The sequence below is a fragment of the Calypte anna genome, chromosome 3 (genome assembly GCF_003957555.1).
Source record: "Calypte anna isolate BGI_N300 chromosome 3, bCalAnn1_v1.p, whole genome shotgun sequence".
Lineage (NCBI taxonomy): Eukaryota > Metazoa > Chordata > Aves > Apodiformes > Trochilidae > Calypte > Calypte anna.
In genome coordinates this window covers 76,937,568-76,962,210 of record NC_044246.1, presented here as the reverse complement: position 1 = coordinate 76,962,210, position 24,643 = coordinate 76,937,568, and the positions used below count along the sequence as shown (strand labels likewise).

The following is a 24,643-nucleotide window of genomic DNA, read 5'->3' as shown; positions in this document are numbered from 1 at the left end:
TTTAACAAAGAAGAGATACAGCCTTGGAGGTGGCTTCTAGTATCATCTCTTCAAGTCCATGATCTCCTAAAAAAGAAAAAAAATCACCATGCAAGAAGAATGACTAGTCAGAGAAAGACAACTTCAAAGTTGTATTGAAGAGAACTGAGAACATTTTGAGTTCAATTTTATGTTTCACTTCCTCAACAATATGAGATCATCATAGATGATGCAAAGAGAGTGAGTAGGACCACTCAGCACAGTTTCTTATGCCTGGAAATGATGTGTGCGCACCATGACTGACCACAGAAGAAACTTGCAGCCCTGAGTATTTGCTTCTCAGACAGTGACTTAGCTACTCTAACCAAGAATCACTTCAATTGGAATGAAACATCATCTGCTACAGTGTTTTAGATGATACTCAGCTGAGATGACCATGGCCAATCACTGTCCAGTTGGTTGAAAGAAGATAGAATATTCTGCAGGTTAGAGAAAGAAAAAAATTGCAAAGCTGCAGCCTCCATTACCTGCTTATGTATACCCACAGCTACTAAACTGGTTAAGATTTCAGCCTTTCTGTCTTTGTCTTTCTGTATAGGCTTACTTTGTTTTCTCTACCAGAAACACACATCATGCTGTAAAGATTATAAGTAGACCAACTTTAAACTCATTCAGAAACTTAATATAGCTAATGCATGTATTATATACAATATAGGGGGTAAAAAAGAAGAGGATGACTAGTCTATTGAGACTAGTACCCTTCGAACATTTTGCAATTAAAACATCATCACCCTAGAGCCTTCCCAGAGAAATGGAGCCCTTCCTGTCTGTATTCCTGAGCCAAAGATCTTAGCTAGAAAACCAGAATGCTCAGCCAAGACTGATCCCAGACCCAAGCTCTTAACATGCCAGGAGTTTGTGTTAGACTTTAGAAAGCTGTTGACACTTCATAGAAAACTTTAAAAGAGAAAAAGCCTCTTCTATTTCAAGAGCTCTCTCATGTATTCTGGTGTCCCTGATCACCATCTGTATCACTGAATTGGTTACCAGAAACAAACAATAACACAGCTCTCTGGCTTTGTGTCTGCTGGCTTTTTCCCAAATTAAATCAATCCTCTCTGTACTGAAATCATCTTCACTATAGCTGATTATTTGTATGATGGTGTCACCTAGAGGCTCCATCTCCAGTCACAGCTCCCTTGTGGTAGGCAGAGCAGAAAAGTAGTTCTAGGCATATGGTGCTTAAGTTTAAATAAGTAACAAAAAGAAAATTTGAAGGAAAGGAATGCAAAAGAAATCATGGTGGGTCAGGTGGTACTTTGAAAATTTTGCGTTTATGAGGAATGCATTATGTCACAAGAATAAAAGAACGTTTCTATGAGAAACTATTCACAAACCGATGAAATCCTAAAACACCAAGAAGGTAGTCATGTCAACATCCTTGAAGATAATAGAAAATGAAAAACATATATGTAGAGTGATGCAATGCCCATATAGCATTTTCTGTGAAAGACACAACACTCTTTAACTACGTTAAGAAGTGCTTACTGAGTAAACTGCCAGAGAACATCTTCATGTATTTATTTTAAATACATATATAAATATTTTCACAGTAAGTATGGATAAGGCAGCAAGTACTCAGAGGAACAACTTGGATTAATGACTGGATGACTTAGGAATATACAATATGACTGCTCAACGTCACCTGTTCTCATCTGATCAAAATTCTATCCAGGTAACATCTGGTGGCTGTTTGGCAGTATCTGAGATGGTGCTTCAGCAGTCTCAGCTCAGTTTTTAGTAGATGTTTACTGAACAAGAAACACCATCCCAGATGTACACACACCCTTATTCAGCAGAAAAAATCAGACTGACTAGAAAACTCATCACTTCTTTCAGCTCTAGAATGATACTTACATTTTATTATATTTCCAAATCCATAACTATAAGACTTATTGGCAAATGAAAGACCACAAAGATGATTGAACAATAAGACAAAAAGGCAGAGGGATTTGTCATAATGTAAATATGGATCTTTTTGCCGTACCAAAAATTCTTCTGAGCAAAGTTTATTTATAGAGATGACCAAAGAATGATTACCTCTAGTTCATTTTGTTTTCAGCACTTCAGAACTTCCTCTTCTTTTTATGAAAAAGAAGTTTTAGATCAAAGCAAGGCATTCTATTCATGAAAGGTAAAAATAATGAGCAGTCGTCACAGTCTAGAATTTGAATGTGGAAGATATTGGTTCAGTTTTCAGGTCTGCCCACAGTTCTCCATGTAACTAAGAAGCACTTGCATCAAAGGAGCCTTTGAGGTTTTTCTTGTAGTTCACAGTAACTCTTCCATTTACCTCCAACATTTAGAGTAACACTACCATTTTGCATACCAGTAAATAAATATGACCTGGTTAGCAAAAATTTAGCAAAAAAAATCTATCACTCTATGCATTTATTCACTTATTAATTGATTTTTAGTTTAACTACTGCCATTTTTACAAATTCTTTTATTCTCTTTAGCTATACATTTATATCACATACACTAGTAAATCCATATAAATGAACAGATAATTCAGCTCATTAAAAATAATTTTAAAGCTGTCTAGACAAAGAGTGCATTTCCTCATTGAATTACCTACCTTGTACACACATTCAAGGACAATCGGTCTTTATCATCTTTGTCATCCTTAACATCAACATTCAAGTCAAAGGCTTCTTGTTTTCGGACAGATCTGAGCTTCTGATCTGTGTGTTTTGTGTTGTAAATAACATTTAGCTGTGGATTGCAAGTAGAGGTATTAGATGACATATCTAAAGTAAATCTGTGTGGTTAAAACACTATGTTTGTAGCAGCACAAAGTCAGAAGAGTGCTCACATTAGACAGGATACATGGCCTTGTATCTGGCAGTTGCACACATGAGATTCATAGGAATTATATGAAAGAAATATCTTTTCTGAACACTTTGTAATGCAGCAGAACCAATGCAATTAGCCAGACAAAACTGAGGCAAACACAAAGGAGGTCTAGGACAACCAGCAATTCTCTCCCCACATGCTATCTGCTGGTATATAATGTGTGCAGCTACTTCCTGACAGCATGAAATGGGATTAATAAAGGCAAACTTCAAATACTGACACCCACTGGGTTTAAAGAGACAGGCTGTATATGAAAGCAGATGAAGAGCAAATGCATGATGTGTGTACAGAATTTGTCTTCAGTCTTCATGTCACAGCATTCATATACTCAAAACAGATGAGGAACAGCATGTTACTCTAAGCTCAGAACAACTCAGTTTTCTTGCAGTTAAATAAGTAGTTTCATCATGTGGTTCATCTGTGCAAAGACAAAGCTACAGTTTTCAGCCTGCCTCAAGGACAGAGCCCTGAAAAGTTTCCAATTCTTCTGGTGTAGATGTGTGTAAGATGCTTGAAAAAGTGGCAGCAGAGTGCTAAAACCAGAAGCCCTCAAAAGATTGTCTGAATGATTAGGAGACAGCCCCATTATTTCAGTATCCTATAAAATTACCAATGCTAACAGCCAAAGAAGAAATGCTGGAGCCAGAATTGAGCAACCAATGAGTACTCTCACAGAATCAGCTATGACATAAAACCATGCAGTAAAAAAACAGGCTGTCCTGCCTACAAAATTTGACTTGGTGAGGTAACAACACAGCTGAACAACAACTTGCACTGTTTCTTTAAAATTGCCTTGGCTGGAGGATGACAAACATGACAAATTTTTAACAGAGTACTAGGGATCTAGAGAACTATGGATGTCAAGTAAACTTAAATCTGTACCAGAAAACATTTTCAAAACCATAATAATGAGTCAAATCAGTGGATAAATAAATATGACATGTTAATTAATATCTGTGGGGTGGGTGTGAAAAGGAAGAAACCAATCCCTTTTCAGTGGTGCCCAGTCAAGGAAGGTTTAATAAGGAATTCCACCTCAACATGAGGAGAAACTTCTTTACTGTGAAGGTGATGGACAATTGGAACAGGCTTCCCAGAGAAATTACAGAGTCTCCTTCTCTGAAGACTTTCAAAACCCACCTGGATGAGTTTCTGTGTGGCCTGCCCTGTGTTATCTTGCTTTGGCAGGACTAGATGACCTCAGAGCTCTGTGTAGTATAAGCTACCAGGATGTTACATAGGCTTGTAGGTGGTTAAGAAGCTTACTAGTACTACTGGATTAGAAGAAGGTGCCAAGGAATAAAGGGTTGTTAAAAGACAGGAATAGGGGGTAAGAATGAAAGGAGTGGATTCCTGAAGGAATCTACTGGGTGATTACCATTAAAGATACCCACACGGTGTAGAAAACAGGTTGATTCCTGATGTGAAAAAGTTTGCTGATTATACTAATTCATCTGATGTAGCAAAGACTAGGATTACTGAAAAGAGCTGCAGAATTAAAGAATTTTAGTGTACATAATAATGGGTTTTGACTTGGCTACCACCAGATCTGTTTACCATTAAAGAAATGGTACAATAGATGAAAATTCAACCAGACATGTATATTGGAAGAAGGACAGAGTAAAGGTCTACAGATTAATGACCTGCAAGGAAAACATTAGTAGGAAACAGTTTTTCATGCAATGGAAGATTAATTCATGGAATTCTTTTCCACAAGATGCTGCAGATACTAAACTGTACAAGAACTCACAGGCAGAACAGATAACTTCATGAAACCAAATTTTCTAAGACCACAGAAACTACCTTCAGCTGAAGGTCTTGACTAATACAAGGTAAGAGGTGAAAAGAGCCAGGTAGTACATAACATGTATTTGTCTTCTTATGGTCCCTCCCTCACATAAACCTCTGGTTGTTGTGGAAAACAGAACACTGGGCTATACTGAGCTTGGCTCTTACGCCTTCTCAAATACAAGAACTGGGGAAGGAGATTCGAGAAAGAGATAATGCTTTTTCATGCTATACACCATTAGCTGCAGAACTACTTGCTGCAAGAAGCTGTGGCTGCTAAAAGCTTTAAAAATATTTCTAAGTTACATATTTTTGCAAGAGAAAAAAAATCAAGGAAATGCCTACCAAGCCAGGGAAAATACACAAAGATGACCTATGAGTAGAGAATGCCCTATGTTGCAAAATGGAGAAGGGCAAAAGGATATACCAGTGGGATTGCTATTCATGCTTGCCCTGTTTTAGTAGCCTTCACTGGTCATCTTCTCTCTACTGGCCACAATGGGGTACAGGATAATGAGCAATATCAGTTGCCCCAGCTTATCCTCTCTAGCACAGTTGTGTACTTAATGCCAAATAAAATAAACCCAAAATTAAACTTGGCGAAAATATCCTAAGGTTCTTCTAAGATCCTATGAGGAGAGGCTGAGGGAGCAAGGGCTGTTCAGCCTGGAGAAGAGGAGGCTCAGAGGAGACCTCATCACTTTCTACAACTCCCTGAAAGGAGGGTGTAGCCAGGTGGGGGTTGGCCTCTTTTCCCAGGCAACTCTCAGCAAGACAAGAGGGCACAGTCTTAAGTTGTGCCAGGGGAGGTTTAGGTTGGACATTAGAAAGAATTTCTTTACAGAGGGGGTGATCAAGCATTGGAATGGGCTGCCCAGGGAAGTAGTGGATTCTCCGTCCCTGGAGATATTTAAAAAGAGACTGGATGTGGCACTCAGTGCCATGATCTGGTAACTGCAGCAGTAGTGGACCAAGGGTTGGACTTGATGATCTCTGAGGTCCCTTCCAACCCAGCCAATTCTGATTCTATGATTCAGACTAATTAACACCCAATGTGATGCTGCTGGTAACTGCAGTATCCCTTTGCTGTGGCACAGCAGGGACACCACCTCTGACAGAGGACAAAAGAATGGGACTGCCAACTCAGCACTTCAGTTGGATGAATCAGAAAGCCCAACTTTCAAAATCCTAGAATGACAAAATCAAATACAGAAACATGAGAAAATACTTACTTTCAAGGAAAAGACATTTGGCAAAATAGTGATTTTCACCAGCAACAGAACAGTAAGTTTACAGACAGTTTTCACATGCAAACTGATAATCACTATCTGCTCCTCTAGTCATGAAGACAAAACACATAGCTGGGCAGGAGGAGGATCAACTTCTTAGATTTTCGTAGAAAAATAGTCAGAAATTAGCTCAAATAACTCCTCTTGTGAGACCCCAACATGAACGGTGCTTGGCTAAGGAAAAGGGAATGAAGAGTGCTTCTAGAAAATCATAGTCCCTTTACAAGTTTCTGGCAGAAAATGTCAGTCCAAAGTAAAAAGAGTCACAGGGAGCTGTTCACATTATAGGTCAGCAAGTCTACAGGCTAGCAAGACAGAGAAGCCTTTAATTTCTGATTTTTGCTTTTGCTGCTACATCTCTCAACCCTGGTACAAAAGTTTGGCTCTTTCTTTCATGACTTCTGTTACCCTGCCCTGTCCTGCTGAATTTTGCATGCTGTATGAGTAAAGAGCCAACTGCACTCAAGACAACTGTGGTGCAACTTTGAAGATTTTTCCTGTACAACTGTTCCACAGGAGAAGGCAATACCAAGGATGAAGCCAATCCAGAAAGCCTGCCCATTAAAGGCATGCAGAAAGTTTGGTAAAGACAAGCTGGTGGTGTCATCGCAGAAGAAAATCTGTTTTAACTGTTGCCAGAAAAATCTAAAAAATGGGAATTTATTGCCAATGCAGGATGGATGAAACCACTTACTGAACAGGTCCATGAGTTAGTATTTTCATGGAATAATTTATCTCTGTTATGGTCTGATTTTCCTTCCTTATTCCTCATGACAATGAAGGGGAAAAAAAATTTCACAACACAGAGTTTAACTGAAACCACCTTCTCTATACGCTCTTAATTTGGGGAGAGATGGCTATTTATTTTATATATATTTATATATAGTTACAAATTTATATATAATCTCTTACATATATAATTAACTAGCATTGAATCAACAAACTGAGAAACTGCATTTCTTCTTAACTCTTTTAAGAAGAAGCTGCCAAAGCTAAAGACAGAATTGTTCCAGTCTTCTCATACTTCAGCCAATTCTGGTGACAGGCCCAAGAAAAGAAAACTTAAAGCTAATCCACTGAATGAGAGATGCTTGTAACAGTATCAACTGTGTGACATTTAAAAAAAAAATATGACCCGTCTATAATGCCCTAATCAATGTCTCTTTGTCTATCCTTTTTGTTCTTAAACTAGCAGTACTAATCTGCTTGATTGAGGGCATGAAATCAATTCAATAATTTCCAATATTTTTCTGTCCCTTTATGACTCCTTAGTATCCACTCAAATTTCAAAAGAGAAATATGTGTGCATTTCCAAGTGTAATTTTTTCAGTATCATCACACTGAACAACATTGTCCCTTGCATAAGTCTTCAAAAATAAAGTGGAAAAAATAGTCAGTACATTTCAGTAATGAGTAACAGGTGATTCTCAGTTTGTTCCTCATTCCCTCTCTATACATGACCCCAGAGATCAAGGCAATCTTGTTCACCTATCCACTTTGCCCATACTCATCCCCTTTCAGCCTGCCCACCCTTCCCTAATGGCTAGTCATGGATTTCAGTGGCATTTTCCATCCTTCCAGAAGACCACTCCAAATTTTTGAGGCATTTGCAAAGCCCAGTTCACAGTGGTTCCAGACAGCAGCGAGGTGTTTCTTCCAAGACTTTCAGCAGGCCATCAAGAAAGGTGGGAACAACACTTCTTCGACTGCTTTCTCTAGAGTGTCTTTACTACACCCTAACCCTACAATCACCCTTTCTTTCCTCCTGTGTAGTCCGTGTCTTAGGTCACCCATAGTACATACCTACATAGTGAAGGGATGAGCTAGGAGACTTTGTTGACAGCAGGACCACAAAGCCACAAGTAAACGTCTGCTTTTGCAATTATACTGCCCAAAATAAATACATTTTATGAGATCCTGCAAGGTCAAGAGAAAAGGCACTGCCAACACGCACACACAGACAGTGGAATTTCACCAAAAAATCAGGTTTTTTTTTCCTAAGAATCCATTCTGTTGGGAAAGCAGTCTTTTCCATTGATGGACTGAATCTTGCGTTTTGTGATACTTAAATGAATTACTGCTTTGACATGCTGCATTTGGCCAGAAAGTCAAATCCCAGAACAGTGAATCTCACCACTGAACTTTGGCGGGCCGAAGACAATGAAACCCAGCTGAGGAAATGTGATCACATTGACATTTGCTATCTGATTTATTAAATATGACCCAGATCTTGCTTGTGTCTGGGAAAAAGAAATCTCGTTCAAATGGTATCAGTGTTCTTTCTTTTAGAATATCAGATCTGCCAAAGGAAAAAGGAGGGAAGAATTGATCCCAGCAAAGAAATAGCTTTGAAGAAGCTACTCCAGTGTGTTAAGTGCAGTATTTTGAACCAAGTCACAGCATCTCTGAATCAAAGCTGCAGGAAAAAAGGCAACAGCATAGTGACCTAAATGAAGAATATAACCTGGCAATGGTTCCTGAACACCAGTTATTTGGGAGCACATTTTGTTTGTGTTCACACAAGAAACCAGGAACTTAAACCATAAACTTAGGGGTGTATAGCACCATGTTGTTCAGTCCTCTAACCATGGAGTGAACTACTGGCTATTCTGAGTGGAAGACTTCTGCTCAGCCTTCACCAGACATGCTGGTTTGGATGAGAAATTTTCCTGCTGGCAAAAACATAATTGGAACCAATGTGCTTCCACAAAAGGCATTTGTTTCCACAAATCAATGCCTTCCAGCAAGAAACAATTTGCTGAAAAGTTTTTGATCAGCTCTTCTGACAAATCAGTTGATTTAGTATCAGGGAGTATTTCTCAAAAATGATTAAGGTTAAGTAGTCCTAACTGTTCTGGAGCCTCACTGTTACATTCCACATTCAAACAGAACTGAAACCACAGATCTGTGAAAGCAATCCTGCTGAGATGTTCATTCCTATCTTGGCCTGCAGGTCTGATCTAAATTATACTCTGAAACTTTTGGACTTTGTTGTAAATTTCATTTGCACTTCTGGGAATTAATAAACATGGGCCATGATTTATGGCACTGTGGGTTTTGTAAACTGGTGCTGAATGAACGAGGTGTATCTCTAGCTGATATTCACTGATGATAGGCAGCTATGAAGAATTCTTTGTAAAGGTCTTTTATCCAAAAGCATATTTACCAAAAATCACCATGTTTTTAATTTCTGAGATACATAAGAACACTGAAGTGAAGGTCAGGTTGGAAGGAATTTGAGATGGAACCATCAAATGGAATGGCAGAACACTTTGAGATGATTAAAGGCAGCCTAAGTTCAGTGTTCCCAACTATGACTAGAAAAAGCCTAACAGGATCTCTGCCTAGTTTTTCAATACACTCAGCAATTACAAGTTTATCTATATACTTCAAATAAAATTAGCATTAGACTAATATTTCTGTATTGTCCAACTTTTCAAAGATCTTCTCTTTCACCTGTGTGGTTCTAAGCTCCTATCAGGGATGGGAAAGGAAGAAAAAAGAACAATTAAGGGCCTTATTAAATCAGATCCAGTGCTGTCTTCTACTCATACCACATTTCCCATAGGCTTAGTGGTAATTTTGGAGGTGGAATTTCTTCAGAACATAATCTCTGTTGGAGGGGGGGGAGGAAGAAGAGGTATCTGAAGAGCATAAGAAGGCTATTTACAGTTTGCTTGTTCTAAATACAGTATGTGCTGATCCCAGGTTCATTTGTTTAAATGTAAGTAAAGATGTTTGAATTTATACTACCAAAGCACAGCCTTCCACAAGACAGGCAGAGAGGGGATCACTATACATCCTTCCACTTTTTGCTGTGCCCTCACTTCTGTCCAATGTTAAGTACCTATTACTGTGGACTGTTTGCAGGATCCTTTGAGTTCACCTTTCAGGCTATTTCAGAAAAGTGTAAAAATTCTGGCCACAATTTTTCTTTATATCTAGTTTTTTCACTATTCTTGTATTCTACTTCAACAAAAGGAAAATAAGAACTAGCAGTGTAATCTTGTTCTGTAATGATCTGTGCCTTACCACAGGCTGCTGATGAGGTTTTTCTGTCTGGTCCACATGCCTTTTTTTACTTTGACCTTTGTGCCTGTCAGTGTACCACTGCAAGACAAAGGACTCTAGGACAGGGCTCTTTTGATATGGCTCTGGCCCATGGAAGTGGCATAAAATTGTCAATCATCCAGCAGTGTTTGAAAGGCCAAGCCATGGAACACAAAAAAAAAAATCACATGAGTATGCTCCTTCACACAATAGCTGGTTCATAGCCATTTATCAACTAATAAAATGCTTTGGTATTTAAGACATTTCAGAAGATCGTTCTTGTTAACATGTTTTATAAAGCTTCTAAAATATACCATTTCTTACACAGAACATACATTTAGTAGGAATAACTGCATACCTGAAAGACAGCAAATCCTGTTCCCTTTGCTGACACTGTGATTGTCATTGGTTGTGCAGGGACAATCTGAAAGACAGGCGAGTAAAACAGTATTTTCAAAGTATTTTCAGTCAGCAGACTTTACAGAGGTATTCTTTGGTTTCTACAGTACCTCCTTGCTCTGAAGCAGAAAACGGTTTTGAGTATCAATTGAAAATGTTTCTGGTGTTTCCAAAGAAGGTGCTGTCACTGTTACATCCATTTCTGTTTTGCCTGCAGTAGTGAGAGTTGCAAATAAACTCAGGGCTTGCAGAGCCACCACTGTGTCCTGTTGAGAGAAAGAAATCCTTCTGCATTAAGTAAGAAACCTACACAGTGAACTATCTGTAATCCATGCCCTGGGAAGTTGACAGTCCCTGCACTGGTCCATTTGTTGTTGGTGCTTGAGTCTTCATCCAGCCATCTCCACTGGGATCCACTGGCATGAAGGATCCCAGGACAGAAGAGGGATGGCAACACAGGAAAAGAAGTTAGCTACTGTGACATGCAATGGAGAATGCAGTGGAAGCCAGCTAAGGAGGTTTTCCTGCTGTGCAAGCTATATGGAAGACCTGACAAGCCAGATAGACACAAGAGTCAAGATTACAAACCACAGACAGTGAAGAGCAAGTCCATGTGGAAAGCAATCATATTGCTGCTTTCTAGGTTTATTTAGTGACTGTGCATTAAATATCCTCTCCTGTACAGGAGCTATTCAGGGTACTTGATCACCCAAGCAAAAAACATAGGTGTCAAACTTGGTTAGTCCTCTGCAGAAGACAGTCACAAAGTATTTGAATGATTTTTTTTTTTTCCACTGGCCTTACTCAGACTACTCATGTGTCAGTTTCTGATTAAGACTTACAGCTTGGAAGCCCAAATTTATAAAACTTCTTTCCCACTGAAGTCAATGAAACTACAGCAACCTTACATGTCTATTTATCCGATTTATCTTATAGGCTGAAGGACCTATAAAACTTTATTGGAGAATCTAATATTAATCATCTGGAATCAGACATACACCTGCCCTTATCTAAGTCGTCGAAATCAAGGAATACTTTGAAGCACCTTTTCCAAGTCTTTACAGTTACATTTCCTGCTCTAAATTCAGACAGAATTCAAGATTAGATATTAGGAAGAAATTTTTTAGTGTGAGGGTTTTGAGACACTGGCACAGGTTGCCCAAGGAAGCTGTGGATGTCTCCTCCCTAGAAGTGTTCAAGGCCAGGTTGGAGGGGGCTTTGAGCAACCTGGTCTACTGGAAACTGCCCATAGCAAGGTGGTTGTAACTAGATGATTAAGGTCCCTTCCAAACCAAACCATTCTATGATTCTATGTTGAGAAATACTGTCTCCTATTGCTGAAGATTAATTCTAAGGTCTTTCACAGAGAATCAGAGTCATAGCATGATTTGGGTTGGAAAGGACCTCTAAAGGTCATCTAGTCCAACCTTCCTGAAGTAGGCAGGGACATCCTCTACTCCTAGGCTCAAACGACGCTCTGAAACACATGAAAAACAAGAGGGCAAACAGCCACCTACAGAACAATACAAATAAGCAATACAAATAAGCATTTCCCTTGGCATGCTCTATAGCAGAAAGCATAACCAAGGCTTTTCACCAGGAAACTTTCACAGCTGAACTATGAGGTGTACAGCTCAATATGACAATGCTGTATTCCACAGACTATCTGAAAAGTTACGGAATACTGTCTCAAGACAGACTCAAAGCCCCCTCTTGTCCACCAATACAGGCTTGGCAGAATTTGCTACTCTTCCCTACCATTTAAATCTACATTAATAGGTATGCTTTTTTTTTTTTTTTTTTTTTTGTATGAAACACTCCTGTACATATAAAATGTACAAATTGTAATCCTAAACATTAAAAGCATTATAAAGCAAAATATCCCAATTGCAAATTCATCCTGCTCTATACCACATATACAAATTGCAATGAGTTATCATACCCAGACTTACAAAATGTAACACATGCAACTGATTACTTTCTTTCTTGTGGTTTAACAATATATTAAGTTTCTATTGTAATAAACTGATGGAAGAAAATCCACAGAACATTTTTTTTAAGCAAGCGTAGAAGTTAACAAAAAGTATGGGGTCATTTCTACAAATTAAAAAAAGGCGTGCAGAGGGACACTGGAGTACTTTTGCAAATCAAAATAGTTTAGACTATGGAAGAACAAAAGGATTAAATTAATTTCTTCACCCACAGGGGTAAATGGTAGACTGCTGGACCTTCAAACTTTCACGCAAAAATAGTTTCTGAAGTGTAGAGAAAAGCTTTTTCAACTCATTCAGTGCTTCAATCAGCCTTTTCAAAAAATAAGCAAGAATTAACACATTAGGAAAACACTAGAACCTCAGGGGAACAGGTCTGGTTCTTAAACTGCATTTTATTAGTAGAACTAATTTCTCTCAGATTAATACCAAACATTTGAAAAATAACAGATAGTCAGTACAGCCTGGTACCAAGCAGTATGATGGAATGTGACATTTTCCTGTGACCAGCATTTGTAGTTAATTTAAGCTAGTTTAAACTAATGCAATCCAAATTACTATATAAATTTTCTGGATGCCAGCACAGCTTACAAGATATGGTTTCAATAACATGGAAACCTCCTGGAGACAATGAAGATCTTCCAAATTTCATGGCCCATCAAAAATCTATGTAATAATGAGGACAAAGTACATTATTAAGATCAACTGCCAACAGAGGCACTAGGTTAGACTATTTCTCTAAAACCTACTCCCCTTTCTTTCAGGAGTTTGAAAACTCACATATGGAAAGAATAGAAAGAGGTTTCTCTCACGGGAAAGAAAGTAAGCACAAATATTTATTATACTTGCTTGGAAAATCTGATTTTTTTTCCATAGGCATCATTTCTTAAATTAAGATCTTTGGTCATTAATATTTTATATAATCACAGTGACCCTCTAATTCTATTCTTGATTATACTTGCCAAATTACTAAAACTTAAAGTCCAGGTTTAAGATGCCAATATTACAAAGAATTCAAGCTTGCATGTAAACAAGGCTATTACAGAAAAACAAAATTTAAGAATTACGTAAAAAAACAAAAGGTCCCTTTTTTATTTTTTTGTTATATACAAGTGCTCATTTAGAAAGCATAAGAAAGATCCTTGAGACAAGATATTACCTGAGTAGATGAAAATCCTCCAAGATGATTTCTTTGATGACTTAACCATTTCATAATAGGGATCCCCTCTGCTAATCTGTCCTGATGAAAGTGTGAGAGCAGAGCATACGCAGCAAGCTCAATATCCATGGACCGTGGCTGCCATGAATCAGAAATTTCAGAAGCAGGTGTTACCCAAAATCGAAATTCTCCTGCAAAAGGAACAAATAATAACTTCAGATCCACATAAGTCTTTGGACTTCTGGGAAAGGCTTAAAGGAAACCTCTTAATTAATGTTTACACATGGGATCTAGCAAGGTTCTTCAAAATTGCGTTAATGTTAACAGAAGTCCTGTAAGCACTTCCTCAGCAGTGGCTGAATCTAAATACAGAAAAAAACTGGAGTCCAAATAGTCCCATTAGCTTCAGCAAACTTTATGTTGATTCTTCTGCTGTCAATCTTGAAGTGGTCATGCAAAGGAGCTCCTGTGAAAAGATCACCTTGTGACTCTGATGCTCCTCTCTCTTCAGGACTAGAAAAGGCTCCTCAGGCACCAAGATTGCTCACTAAGCTCATTCTTGAGTGAAGCTTTCCAAAAAAGTGATTTCCTCCCTTCCCAAAAGTTACTGTTTGAAAGATCCCTACTGAAAATGCAGCAGACTTTAGTACTGTCTTACAGAAAGTCCAGTCCTTCAACTCTTCAGTCCAATACTGATCTTAAACACCTACCCCCCAGGCCCACCTGATCTATCCAAACCACTTTTGAAGAGCTAATTTCATCCACCTCTCTTTAACCAGGCTGATCGCACAAGTGCACATAATAACACAGGGAAACTGACAAGGAAATGTCTTCAAGAGCACCATGGTATTCCTATCAGGAACATGGTAATTGAGACTGAAAGGCCTAGCTTGGTTGTGAATTGTCATTCATTTATGGACACTTTTCTTTTAGGCTGTCTTGAAAGTTCTTAGATAATTCTCCGTATCATACTCAAAACAGATCCTGGATTCAGAAGAAATATTCTTTTATCTCTAATTACATATGTAGCTGCAGATATACGATAGGTATTTTAAAATATGACAAAAATCCATCTATATAACTGTTCAAGATAGCTGTGCAATACCTTGGTGTTCTGCTCTCTGGTTCAGTATATTCAGTGCTTCCTTTGCTTTTGTACTTTTTGCCCAGGACAATGCATAGGTCACAAGTGCCAAAGTGTAATTATCTGAAATGCCTTCTTCTAATTTGTCTTCTAGAAAGTTTGTAGCACTCTTGATAACATAAGCGTGCTGGAAATAAAGATCATATTGAAGACTGTAAAGTGAATAAAACATATCTTGAAATATTATAATTTAAAAGAAACATTTGTACAGAAACAGAAACATTACTATCACCAAACAACAACCAAAAAATACTGAAAATCTCTTTCAGGGTAACAGGCATGAACCTCAAAGGAAAGTCTTTTTGATCTGGCATTGTCTTTTATGAATATGAGTAATCTCAATGAAATCAATTGGAATGACTTAACATCTCTAAAGATAGTTTCCCCTATAAATTCCTTCGCAATTTCTTGGACTACAGCCATGACAATATTCTTGCTAAAAGCAACTGCCTTTAGATTTTGCAAAAGTACATAAAATTGGAGGCCTTAGCAACACAACATATTGTCTTGGACAGATAAGTACAGAAAAGTTTAACAAAATCACTTTAAATTTTGTCTCTGTTCAGATGTCCCCATTAAACTGCCAAGTGTTTGCCAGGAAGAATGACAATTTATTAAGTCCTGGAATAATTATAGATTCTATTTATGAATTTCAATACCTCTTTATCTGTGAACCCTAGGAGGGATGATACGATGTAAGCTGTGAGAGCAACTGGATTATTGGTGCCTCCTTGGAGATCACTGTGTAACACTTTCCCAGGCTCATGGAATTCCCCATTTAATTTCTGATGCCGGACAATCCATTTAGCTGTATCCATGAGTACATCTTGGTCAATATCTATGAATGGATGAGCTTGAAGGAAACATCTTAAAACAAAAGCTGATAACCTTGAGGGGAAGGTTAATAAAAAGCAAAAAAATTAGCAAAGTATTGCATCTCCTTCTGTTTAAGATCATGCAAGAATACTGTCATGCATAAGGTGTTCTACACAGACCTCCCAAGCACAGAGGAGAATACACACCTCACCCAGACAAGCAAGCAGACTATGTTTAATCTTAAATATTATCCCTCTGGCATCTGCTGTGTTTCAAAAATAAATAAAGTACAGACTCAGAGTCTGCTACCACATGTGTATCTTTATTCAAATGTTGCTCTCCTGCCTTTTGCTGCTAGGCTAAAGTGGCAAAAATCACAGTTTACAAAGTAATGCAGTTACGAGTGTGATGATAATTACTACAATTTTTCCTATACTGATGTCATTGAAATGTGCTTTGGTATTCACTAATAGTCCCAAATTCTCCTTTGTACATTCATGGAACCTGTCACCACACTAATAAAGTACCAGAGTTTCCAGTACTGAGAAATTATCTTCACTTTCCGGTCCATCAATACTGTTTAAGGCAAGTCCTGCTGATGTCAATAAAAAATGATGCTTGACGCCAGAAGGAGTGACTCAGTCAGTGACACAGAAACTGGGATGGTTAAAATCAGCAAAGTGTACTGAAAAACATACATATATTGAAACAAACTGAACCTGGATCAGCTGAATAAAATGCTGGACTTTGTCACTGATACCTTTATAGTTTCCACTACTATGCTCACCATGCTTCTCAGGGTGAAAAGGCTTTTTCATTTGTATTTCACTGAAAAGGCTTTTTCATTTGTATTTACTGTTTCAAAAAAGAGCAAGTATAAAGATGTATGTAGGACAGATTTTTACTACCAGTTCTGTTCACCCCTTAGGAAAGGCCTCAGGCAGTCTTTGGCCTCCAGTATTGACAGAACTGAAAATCTGCTTGAAGCACTGGTGATGACAGAGCCCTAAATGGTTTCAGTCAACTTCAAGAATAAGTCATTGAATTATTGTTCTTCTTTTCTTTGAGAAAAAAAACAGAAAAACTTTTAGACCAAGCTAGTCCTCTGGCTAAAATAATTCATTATTCGTCTTTTGCAAAATTAGGAAACCTTGCCCTGGTAATGGCAATGATAGCATGTTGTCCAGCACAATGACCTTAGAGTTGGCCTTAACACCTAATGAAAACCAGAGAGAAGGTGAATACAGCTGGAAATTTTTACCAGCTTCACAAAAAAATTTAGTCGCAGGGAAAATACCTAAAATACTCAAATTCCACAGTGAATCTGGCAGAATTACTTACCATGTGCTCCCAGAGGGATCTTCATTTCCAAAGGCACTAAAAGAGCCATCATCCCTCTGGAAAAGCAGCTCTCTCTGGTAGCCTGAAGTAGAAAAGCAGAGACAGGTATTGAGGACATTCCTCTCATACAGGTTCCAGCACAAAGTTTCTGCTGATGTGAAGCAACGCACTTTTTCAGGCTGAGGAGGGCAGAACTTGAGCTCATATTCTATCTCCCAAACATGAAGGATCACACAAAAGCCCTCAGAAGATGACGAAAAAGTTGGCATCAATAACACAAAGGATCCACAAAAGCAGAGTTAAAGCTCCTGCTCCTCTGCCACCCAAACAGTGCAGTGCAGAGACACTCACACATAACCTGGTGGTTCGAGGAGCACAGCAGCAGCAGCTCTAGTTCAGTGCTCTGTTCATTTTGGGTGTTGTTTGCCCATGGGAATGCTCTGTCTTTCCAGCAGAACGGAAGGACAAGCAAAAATATTTTTCACATGGAAGGGTAAGGGTACAGCAAAGCTAGAAATGCTGTTCAAAAGCACACTTTCAGGAGGAATTTGCTTTTGCCAGTTCTAAAGGCTATCAGGAAAAGTGTGCTGGAAGAGGCTGTTCTGAAAATAGTGGAAAATTTTAATATCCTAAGAAGAATTCATTTAAAATATACCTAGAGATTTTTTGGTATCTAGAACAAGAGTATCTTTCTCCTGACTGCTAAAAATCTATAACAAAAGGGCCCCAATGGCTCACTAGCTGCTCCTGACCATCATAGAATCAGCAGCGTCCTCACTAAATAGCTGACTCCAGTGCAGAACCTATGTTAGAAATCAAGTTTCTTATGACATGCTATTCACTGTAGATTCTGGTATCTAAAGCCTTCCTTCCTGTACATCTTGACTGCCATTTGTGTATCCAGAGCAACAATCATATCTATTTATAGCATTTCAGAAGATACCTTTTCTTCTTTTGCATCCACCTTGTCTTTTCCTTGGCTTTACTATTTAGGCTGTAATAACTGAGGGAGTATATTTATTACTCTAAATCCTGACAGAAAAAGATATCATATTGAACCATCCAGGCAGAAAGAAAATCCTCAGACAACCATCATTAAGTCCTACACAAACAAACGAATTTACAAATACACCCCATGAGGTGCATCCAATTACAATCATTCCCCCGTAAAATGTTCTTGCTTTCAATGATAAAGGTAAGTAAGTTACATCACTTACTTATGTACTAGCCTGAATACATAGTGAGTGAACCAAAGACTTAATTATTGAGGAACAAATGGCCCACACCCTCAACCTAAGTCACAGTGTCAGATGAAATCCTAGACAGTCTCTCTCTATAATAAGAGATAAAAATGTGAATCTCAACTGCTACCTTACACCACTACATCTTTCTATATAAACTCTTACCCCTATAACATTAGGTTTAGTTTTCATCACTTTTAAAGAGTTTGAAAGTACAATTCCCACTTAAAGAGAGAGGGGCTTATTTTTTTGTTTGTTTGTTTATTTTTGTATTTAGCAAGACAGTGGTTAGTTACATGATTGAAACAGGTGAATCTTTCCCATACAGACATATCTGTCATCTCAGTAAATGATCTTGAGGAGTCAAGCCCTCTTGAGTTGGAGGAAAAGAGAAGAAATAAGTGGCATTTCACACCAAGTCACTGTCAAAAGATTAAGCCTCTTCAGAACTAACTGACCATAAGGCCTGAAAGCTGGGGTCTTTTTCTTTGGAGAACCAGCAATATACAGCACTAAGTATTATAATTACTACCCCAGTAGTAGCATAAAAAGCCCTAAACTAAGACACCTTGCTTAACAAGCACTGCTAAGCAGCTTTTCGACAGGAACAAATTTATCTCAGAATTTTTTAAGATTGGGAGGGATCAGAGATGAACAGAACCAGAAGGAGGCCAGAGCAATCACTCAGCTATTTCCTACAGTCTGCTTGCTTTCTTCTCAATGCCAACCCCATTGCAGTCACGCAAAAATCTTCCAGCACGAGCGTACCTAACACGGGAGGGCCTGGAGAGCCTCCTGGAACAGAAGACCTGGGGCTGTGAACCACCACGTTCATTCCAATGGACACTCAACCAGCCGTGAAAAATGATACTTCAAATGTCAACACACCCAAGTGAAAAGACAAGGAAAAGAAGGATCCCATTATGAAGATGTACACGAGTGCTCCCTGAAAACTGGCTGGAACCCAAGAGATGCAGCCTGAGCAAGGCAAAAAGAAGAGTGCCTCGGGATGGAAAGGACTTCAGAAATATGTGAAAGACTAAAAGGTCTCACATTTCAAACAGCTTGGAAAAGCTGCTCAAAGAGATTGCTTGCTTTAGGTTTAGGACCAAAGTTTTCAGACCCACCAGGATTATTTGGTTTTATTTCTGAAGAGGTGATTGAAAGATCTGTCATTCACACAACTGAAGAAAATCTTTAAGAAGCAAATTCTGTTTTGTTTTGCCTTCGTTCTAGGTAAATAAAAATTGCTGAAGGAATGTTCGCTTTTTTAAATATTTAGTGAATTCTGATGCAAATTAAAATCTGTTAAAAGTCTGTTTTAAATTAAACTTCATCACAATTCTTTCAAAACTGTGTTTATAAAAGTCCCATTTCAAATTAAAGATAATTTTTAAGATTACACTGCGAAAAAATCCGAGAAAAAACTGAAATAAACCGTTAAAGTTAAAAAAAGAAGATTTTTTTTTTTTACGATTATAGTTCTTTTCTTTGTTAAGGTTACAAGATTTTCTGCATACTTACTGCTTTGGCTACTACAATGTTAAAAACATGTAAATTCAAAACACCAGAAATACATGAAATAACACCATGTTTCATATATTGTGACATTTAACCCTATAATTTTCATGGGCTTTCACTGTTTAAATCTGCTTCTGCAAAACTGAGACTACAAATAGTGGTAAATTGCTTACAAAATTCAGAGTAGCTGTTTACATAACACATCTATTTCCCCTTTCCCCTCACTTTTCAACTAAATCATATAATCGAAAGAGTGTAAAAAAATCACCTAACTGCTTTTGACATAAAACTAGAATCTTGATGAAAGGAAAATTTATTTTGAGCTGTGCCTTTTCCAAGGGACATGTCAACAACTTTAAAAAAATATATCAAACACCAAAAAGAAATAAATTAAAGACTTAAATAGAGTAAACAAAATGTGAAATGTCATCATGGTGCCTTAGTAAGGGTCCAGCTCACTTGAGGATGGTCTCATTCCTCTCTCTGAACCAGGCTTCCAGCATGGAGACTGATGTGGTGAGCATGCTACATCACAGTTAGACTCTGCCTGATCCAAAAGGCACAAAGGAGCTTACTGCAAATATGGTCTGTACACTTTGGGATGCCCTTGAGTGTTTCCCAATTCAAACATACATTTTCCAAGTAAAATTTTCAAGCGTTTGATTTCCAGCACAGACTTCATCTCTGTGGGCAAAAGCCAAGCACCAGAGCAAATGACAGCCCTGGAGCTTTATAAGGTCATGGTAGGATGAGGATGGTGTCGCTGAAGGCAGATAGGCATGTGGGGTCAATATGGCTCACACACTAATTTTCAACTTCTGTGCCTCAAGAAGAGGTCAAAAAGTGTTTGCTCACACATGATTTCATCAAAGAAGATATAAGAGCCACCAAGGAAAACCACATAAATTGTCTTCTAAAGCATAGTTTTCCTCTGAAAATTAATAAATGTTTGCCCTGTAATTCTGTCAGCCCAGCAGAAAGAAGAAAAGAGGGACACAGGCTTTTTTTGATGAGCAGTACTTCAAAAACTAAATGCAGAGTCACAGGTATCTTTTACTAGTGAGAGTTCTTAAAAATCTTAACATATTTCTTCTAAGCATACAGACCTTTTCTCATGAATGACAGAGCTTTTGATTTAATATCCTCTCTCAGCTGCCTGGTTTTAGTCAAGTATTGCAGAACATAAACATTTGGAGCAAAATTGATCATATTCTGTTCACCACAGCCATAAGGCATCTTAATCAATGATGACAAACCACTGATAGAAGGCCCAAGTAAATCACCTGAAAGACAAATTTTAAAGACAATAAATTAAGGCCTATTGCAAATATCTGACACGTAAAGGGTAATATAATCCATACTGGGAGAAAATATGACATATTGGGAGCTTCTGTACTAAATATCACTAATCAGGCAGAAAACTGCACTAAAGATGCATTCATCTTCTGATGGGCTTTTTGTCCACTGACCCCACTGCTGTATCCACTGTTGTTCCCACAAGGAACAGCAATCAGTCTGGTTGTAGGTGATTCTGCAGAGAAGCAGAATTAAAATAGGACACCAGCAAAATTTGCAGGACCTTCCCTATTAAAATCCAGCTCCCTGTGTTACTCTGAAAAAGGATAGTAAACACCATGTCAAAAATTAAATAAATGAAAGGAATAACACATTCCCATCTATGAAGTCTTCCTATGCTTATTCCAATGCACAATGATAAATGATTTTGATTTAATGACTTAACATCTTAACATACCGACTAAATAAAAAATAACGCCGCTCCCTAAAAAACTATAAAGTCACAGCCATACTGGGCGAAATCTTGAAAGGGTCCTTCAGAAAGGACTCTGAGAAAAGTTTTGCAAATCCTGCTAGGGTAGCTCAGGTTATTACACACCAGCCTCCCTCCCCTGTTTGACAGTCTACAACTAATTACTACTGGCAGCTGCTCTCGTCTTCCTCAGAAGATGCCAGCAGCTGGATTATGGACACATATATACTGAGTTCAACAAAATCCCAGCAGTCAAGAAGCTATTTGAATTGAAAAATAAAATTAAAAAATCATAGCTATCCAGCAGAGAATAAAGATGGAAAGAGAAAAAAATAATCCTTACCAACAGCAGTGACCTGCACTTTCTCACTGCCACTTACAACATCTGATGGAAAAGTGAAATCCAAAGTTTTTGTCACTGTTTGTGGTTTATTCCCAGTTAAATCCAAAAGAACTGTCTGAGAATATGTCTGTTCCAACCCTTCAGCCTGTCAAAAGAAAGACAGGATTACTGAAATCCTCAACAGTGTGTTGCTTTTAGGAGTCACATTGAGTGCTTACTGTACTGTGGGAACAAAAACACTTGGGTATTTTGTGCTGCTTGCTAACACATCAAGAACCTGACCTATCAGCCCATCCAAACTGATACAGAAACATTTTTCTTATAAAGACCTACCCCCACCACTTGCTTCTTGAGACCTGCTATTACAAAAACACATCCACAAAGTCAAGGAGAGCACCACGGTGAGCTCCATGCCAAAAATACAGAGATGCCAAGCCAAGCACATGCCAAGACCAGAGGTGGTACCTTTCATGCTGTCTGAAATCCTACAGCCTGTCATACAAGGAGAACTGAAATTGAAGCTAGGTACAGGACCATAAATGTTTCGTTTCCTCATGCTTGCAAAATCCCTTGAGAAAAATCATCCTCAAAGGGGAGAAAATAAATTAGTTTCTTCCCTCAGCCTAGACATTAGTCCAACAAGCTCTTCTCTTCTGCTCTACAACTGAACTTCAGCAAAAAAGAGCAGCAAGTGGCTCCACCTGAAGGCAGCTCATAGCCCCATAGGACAATGGTCCAAGGAGAGGCTGAGAGAGCTGAGAATATTCAGCCTGGAGAAGAGAAGACTCAGGGGGATCTCATCAATGTGCATAACTACTTGAAGGGAGGGTGTAAAGAAGATGGAACTAGGCTTTTCACAGTGGTACTTAGTAGCAGAATAGGAGGCAACACAGACAAATCCAAACAAAAGGGTTTTCTTTCAATCCTAAAAAAATACTTTTTTAAATTTGAGGATGTTCAAACACTAGGATAAGCTGCTCAGAGACACTGTGAAGTCCATGTCCTTGGAGATATTAAAAATCTGACTCTGCATGTACAGTTCTCAGCATGCTACTGTAGTTGATCCTGTCCTGAGCAGGAAGATTGGAATACTCCTGTCCAGCCACAACCATTCTCTTAATTCTGTCATCTTCAGCATTTATTTTAGGATGATCTGTAAAAGTGCGTACCACCTTCCACTGAAATACTATGTAACATCAACCAGACTTAATGCCCAAAGTTAGGCAAGTCTTAACCAGTTTCTGGTTTAGCAGAAAGGTGGAGACTAAATTACATAAATGTTCATATGAAATAGGCTTTGATCTGAAGCCAGTTGTATGTATTGCTTATCCATAATCTGGTCCACTCTCCAGAGCTATTAAGCTACCTATAGCACAAGGGGTTCACTGATGCACAAACATGTTGCACCTTGCTTTCAGGAAAACTGGAACACCACCTGCTGTAGAACAGATCTGTGTGTTCATTCCTTGAAAGACATCTAAAGAATTTTAAGGGATAAATTATTTTAAAGTATTTACTTAAAGCCACCTGATCCAAAACCAACCATATAGAGCCAGATGCAGACAAGTAAATTACTCTGCTGTTTTGCCACACTCTGTTGTCTATTTTAGGGAAGAATTAATTTCAGGAACAAGTCAAGCTGCAGACTGTTTACCTTTACTAACACCTTCTGGATGATAGCATCAGCAGCAGCAGATGATGATGTTGCTGTCACTTTGATGGGAATCTCCCCCAGCTGTTTTGGCTTGATTGGGAATTGAACAGTTACCCCATCTTCACTTGGTACAGATATAGACTGCTGGTTTTCTGTAGCATTTATTTCATTGGATGTTAGAATAATGTCAAAAGCATCGTTCATATCCAAGATCACAGTAACCTGTAAAGACAGTAGCATTTGTAACACGAAGTGCAGATTTTGATAAACCACTTTCAAGAGCTGCCACCTTATTTGTGTATAGAGAAATAGCTTTTTGGTCCACTAAAGAAAGTTCTTACAAGAGAAACATGTGGTCTGCACCAGTGATGAGACACTGCAGTGTCTAGTAACATTCGAGCACAGAGACTGTTACTTTACCTCAGCATCTTCTTTCAAATAATTAAAGATGTTCACTTCCAAAATGAACTGCTCTCCTCTGATTACAGAGTACGGAAGGTTCAGGAAAATGAAGAAAGGTTGGAAAGCTTCCAGCTGCAACATAAAATCAGCAGTGAACCTCTATAATCAGATACCAATGAGAAAATTACTACATAGCTTGTCTTCTGATGACTTTAAGTTCAGATGACAGAGTATGCTTACTTACACTCAACAGTCAACAAAATGTATTAGCACAGAGGTGAAGCAGAAGCCAAAGATGCTTTGGCATCTTTGTGGGAACTCAGATGAGTCAAGCCCATAGCTTTGACACATCAAGCTCCAACAGAGGCACCTGGAGTGGGACTGAGAGTCTCTCATTTGGCAAGTCTGGAAGCTGTGTTCTGTCCTAACACCAAATTAAGGCAACTGCAAACTGGTTTGAGAGTGCAAGTAACGGGTGATTAAGAATCTGTCACTTGCCCTGTCTTCATGTCAATACTGAAACATATGTTGAAATACAAAGTAACTCTCCCAAATTCTGTAATTCATCAGCACCATAGAATGAGGTATTATTTTTTAAGGCTAATCTCAGTATAAGTTCTTTAGTTATATTTCTAAAAAGTACATATTTTTTTAATTAAAAGAAAAAACCCAGTAATATAACAGCAAGCAGTTTCTTTTATCTGTAAACAGAGGGTTTGGGATGAAATTTTGGCTCTAAGAAGACAGTGGCAAGCTCTCATCAAGCTGAATGGAATCAGAATTTTCCTGCCTGTGAACATCTGTACAATAAGGATGACTGAAGCATGATATCCTTCATTATT

General features: G+C 38.3%; 1 protein-coding gene across 1 annotated transcript in view; it reads right to left on the bottom strand.

Moving 5' to 3' along the window:
- CD109 (CD109 molecule) overlaps nt 1-24,643 on the bottom strand; it is a 79,216-nt gene that overhangs the window by 5,608 nt on the left and 48,965 nt on the right. The window contains exons 20-30 of the mRNA XM_030447070.1: nt 23,820-23,933; nt 23,400-23,621; nt 21,746-21,890; nt 20,741-20,917; nt 16,873-16,954; nt 15,375-15,603; nt 14,677-14,842; nt 13,572-13,762; nt 10,532-10,687; nt 10,381-10,446; nt 2,618-2,754 (exon numbers count right to left, since the gene is read on the bottom strand). Coding sequence (XP_030302930.1) covers nt 2,618-2,754; nt 10,381-10,446; nt 10,532-10,687; nt 13,572-13,762; nt 14,677-14,842; nt 15,375-15,603; nt 16,873-16,954; nt 20,741-20,917; nt 21,746-21,890; nt 23,400-23,621; nt 23,820-23,933 — 1,685 coding nt within the window. The remainder of the gene's footprint in view (nt 1-2,617; nt 2,755-10,380; nt 10,447-10,531; nt 10,688-13,571; nt 13,763-14,676; nt 14,843-15,374; nt 15,604-16,872; nt 16,955-20,740; nt 20,918-21,745; nt 21,891-23,399; nt 23,622-23,819; nt 23,934-24,643) is intronic.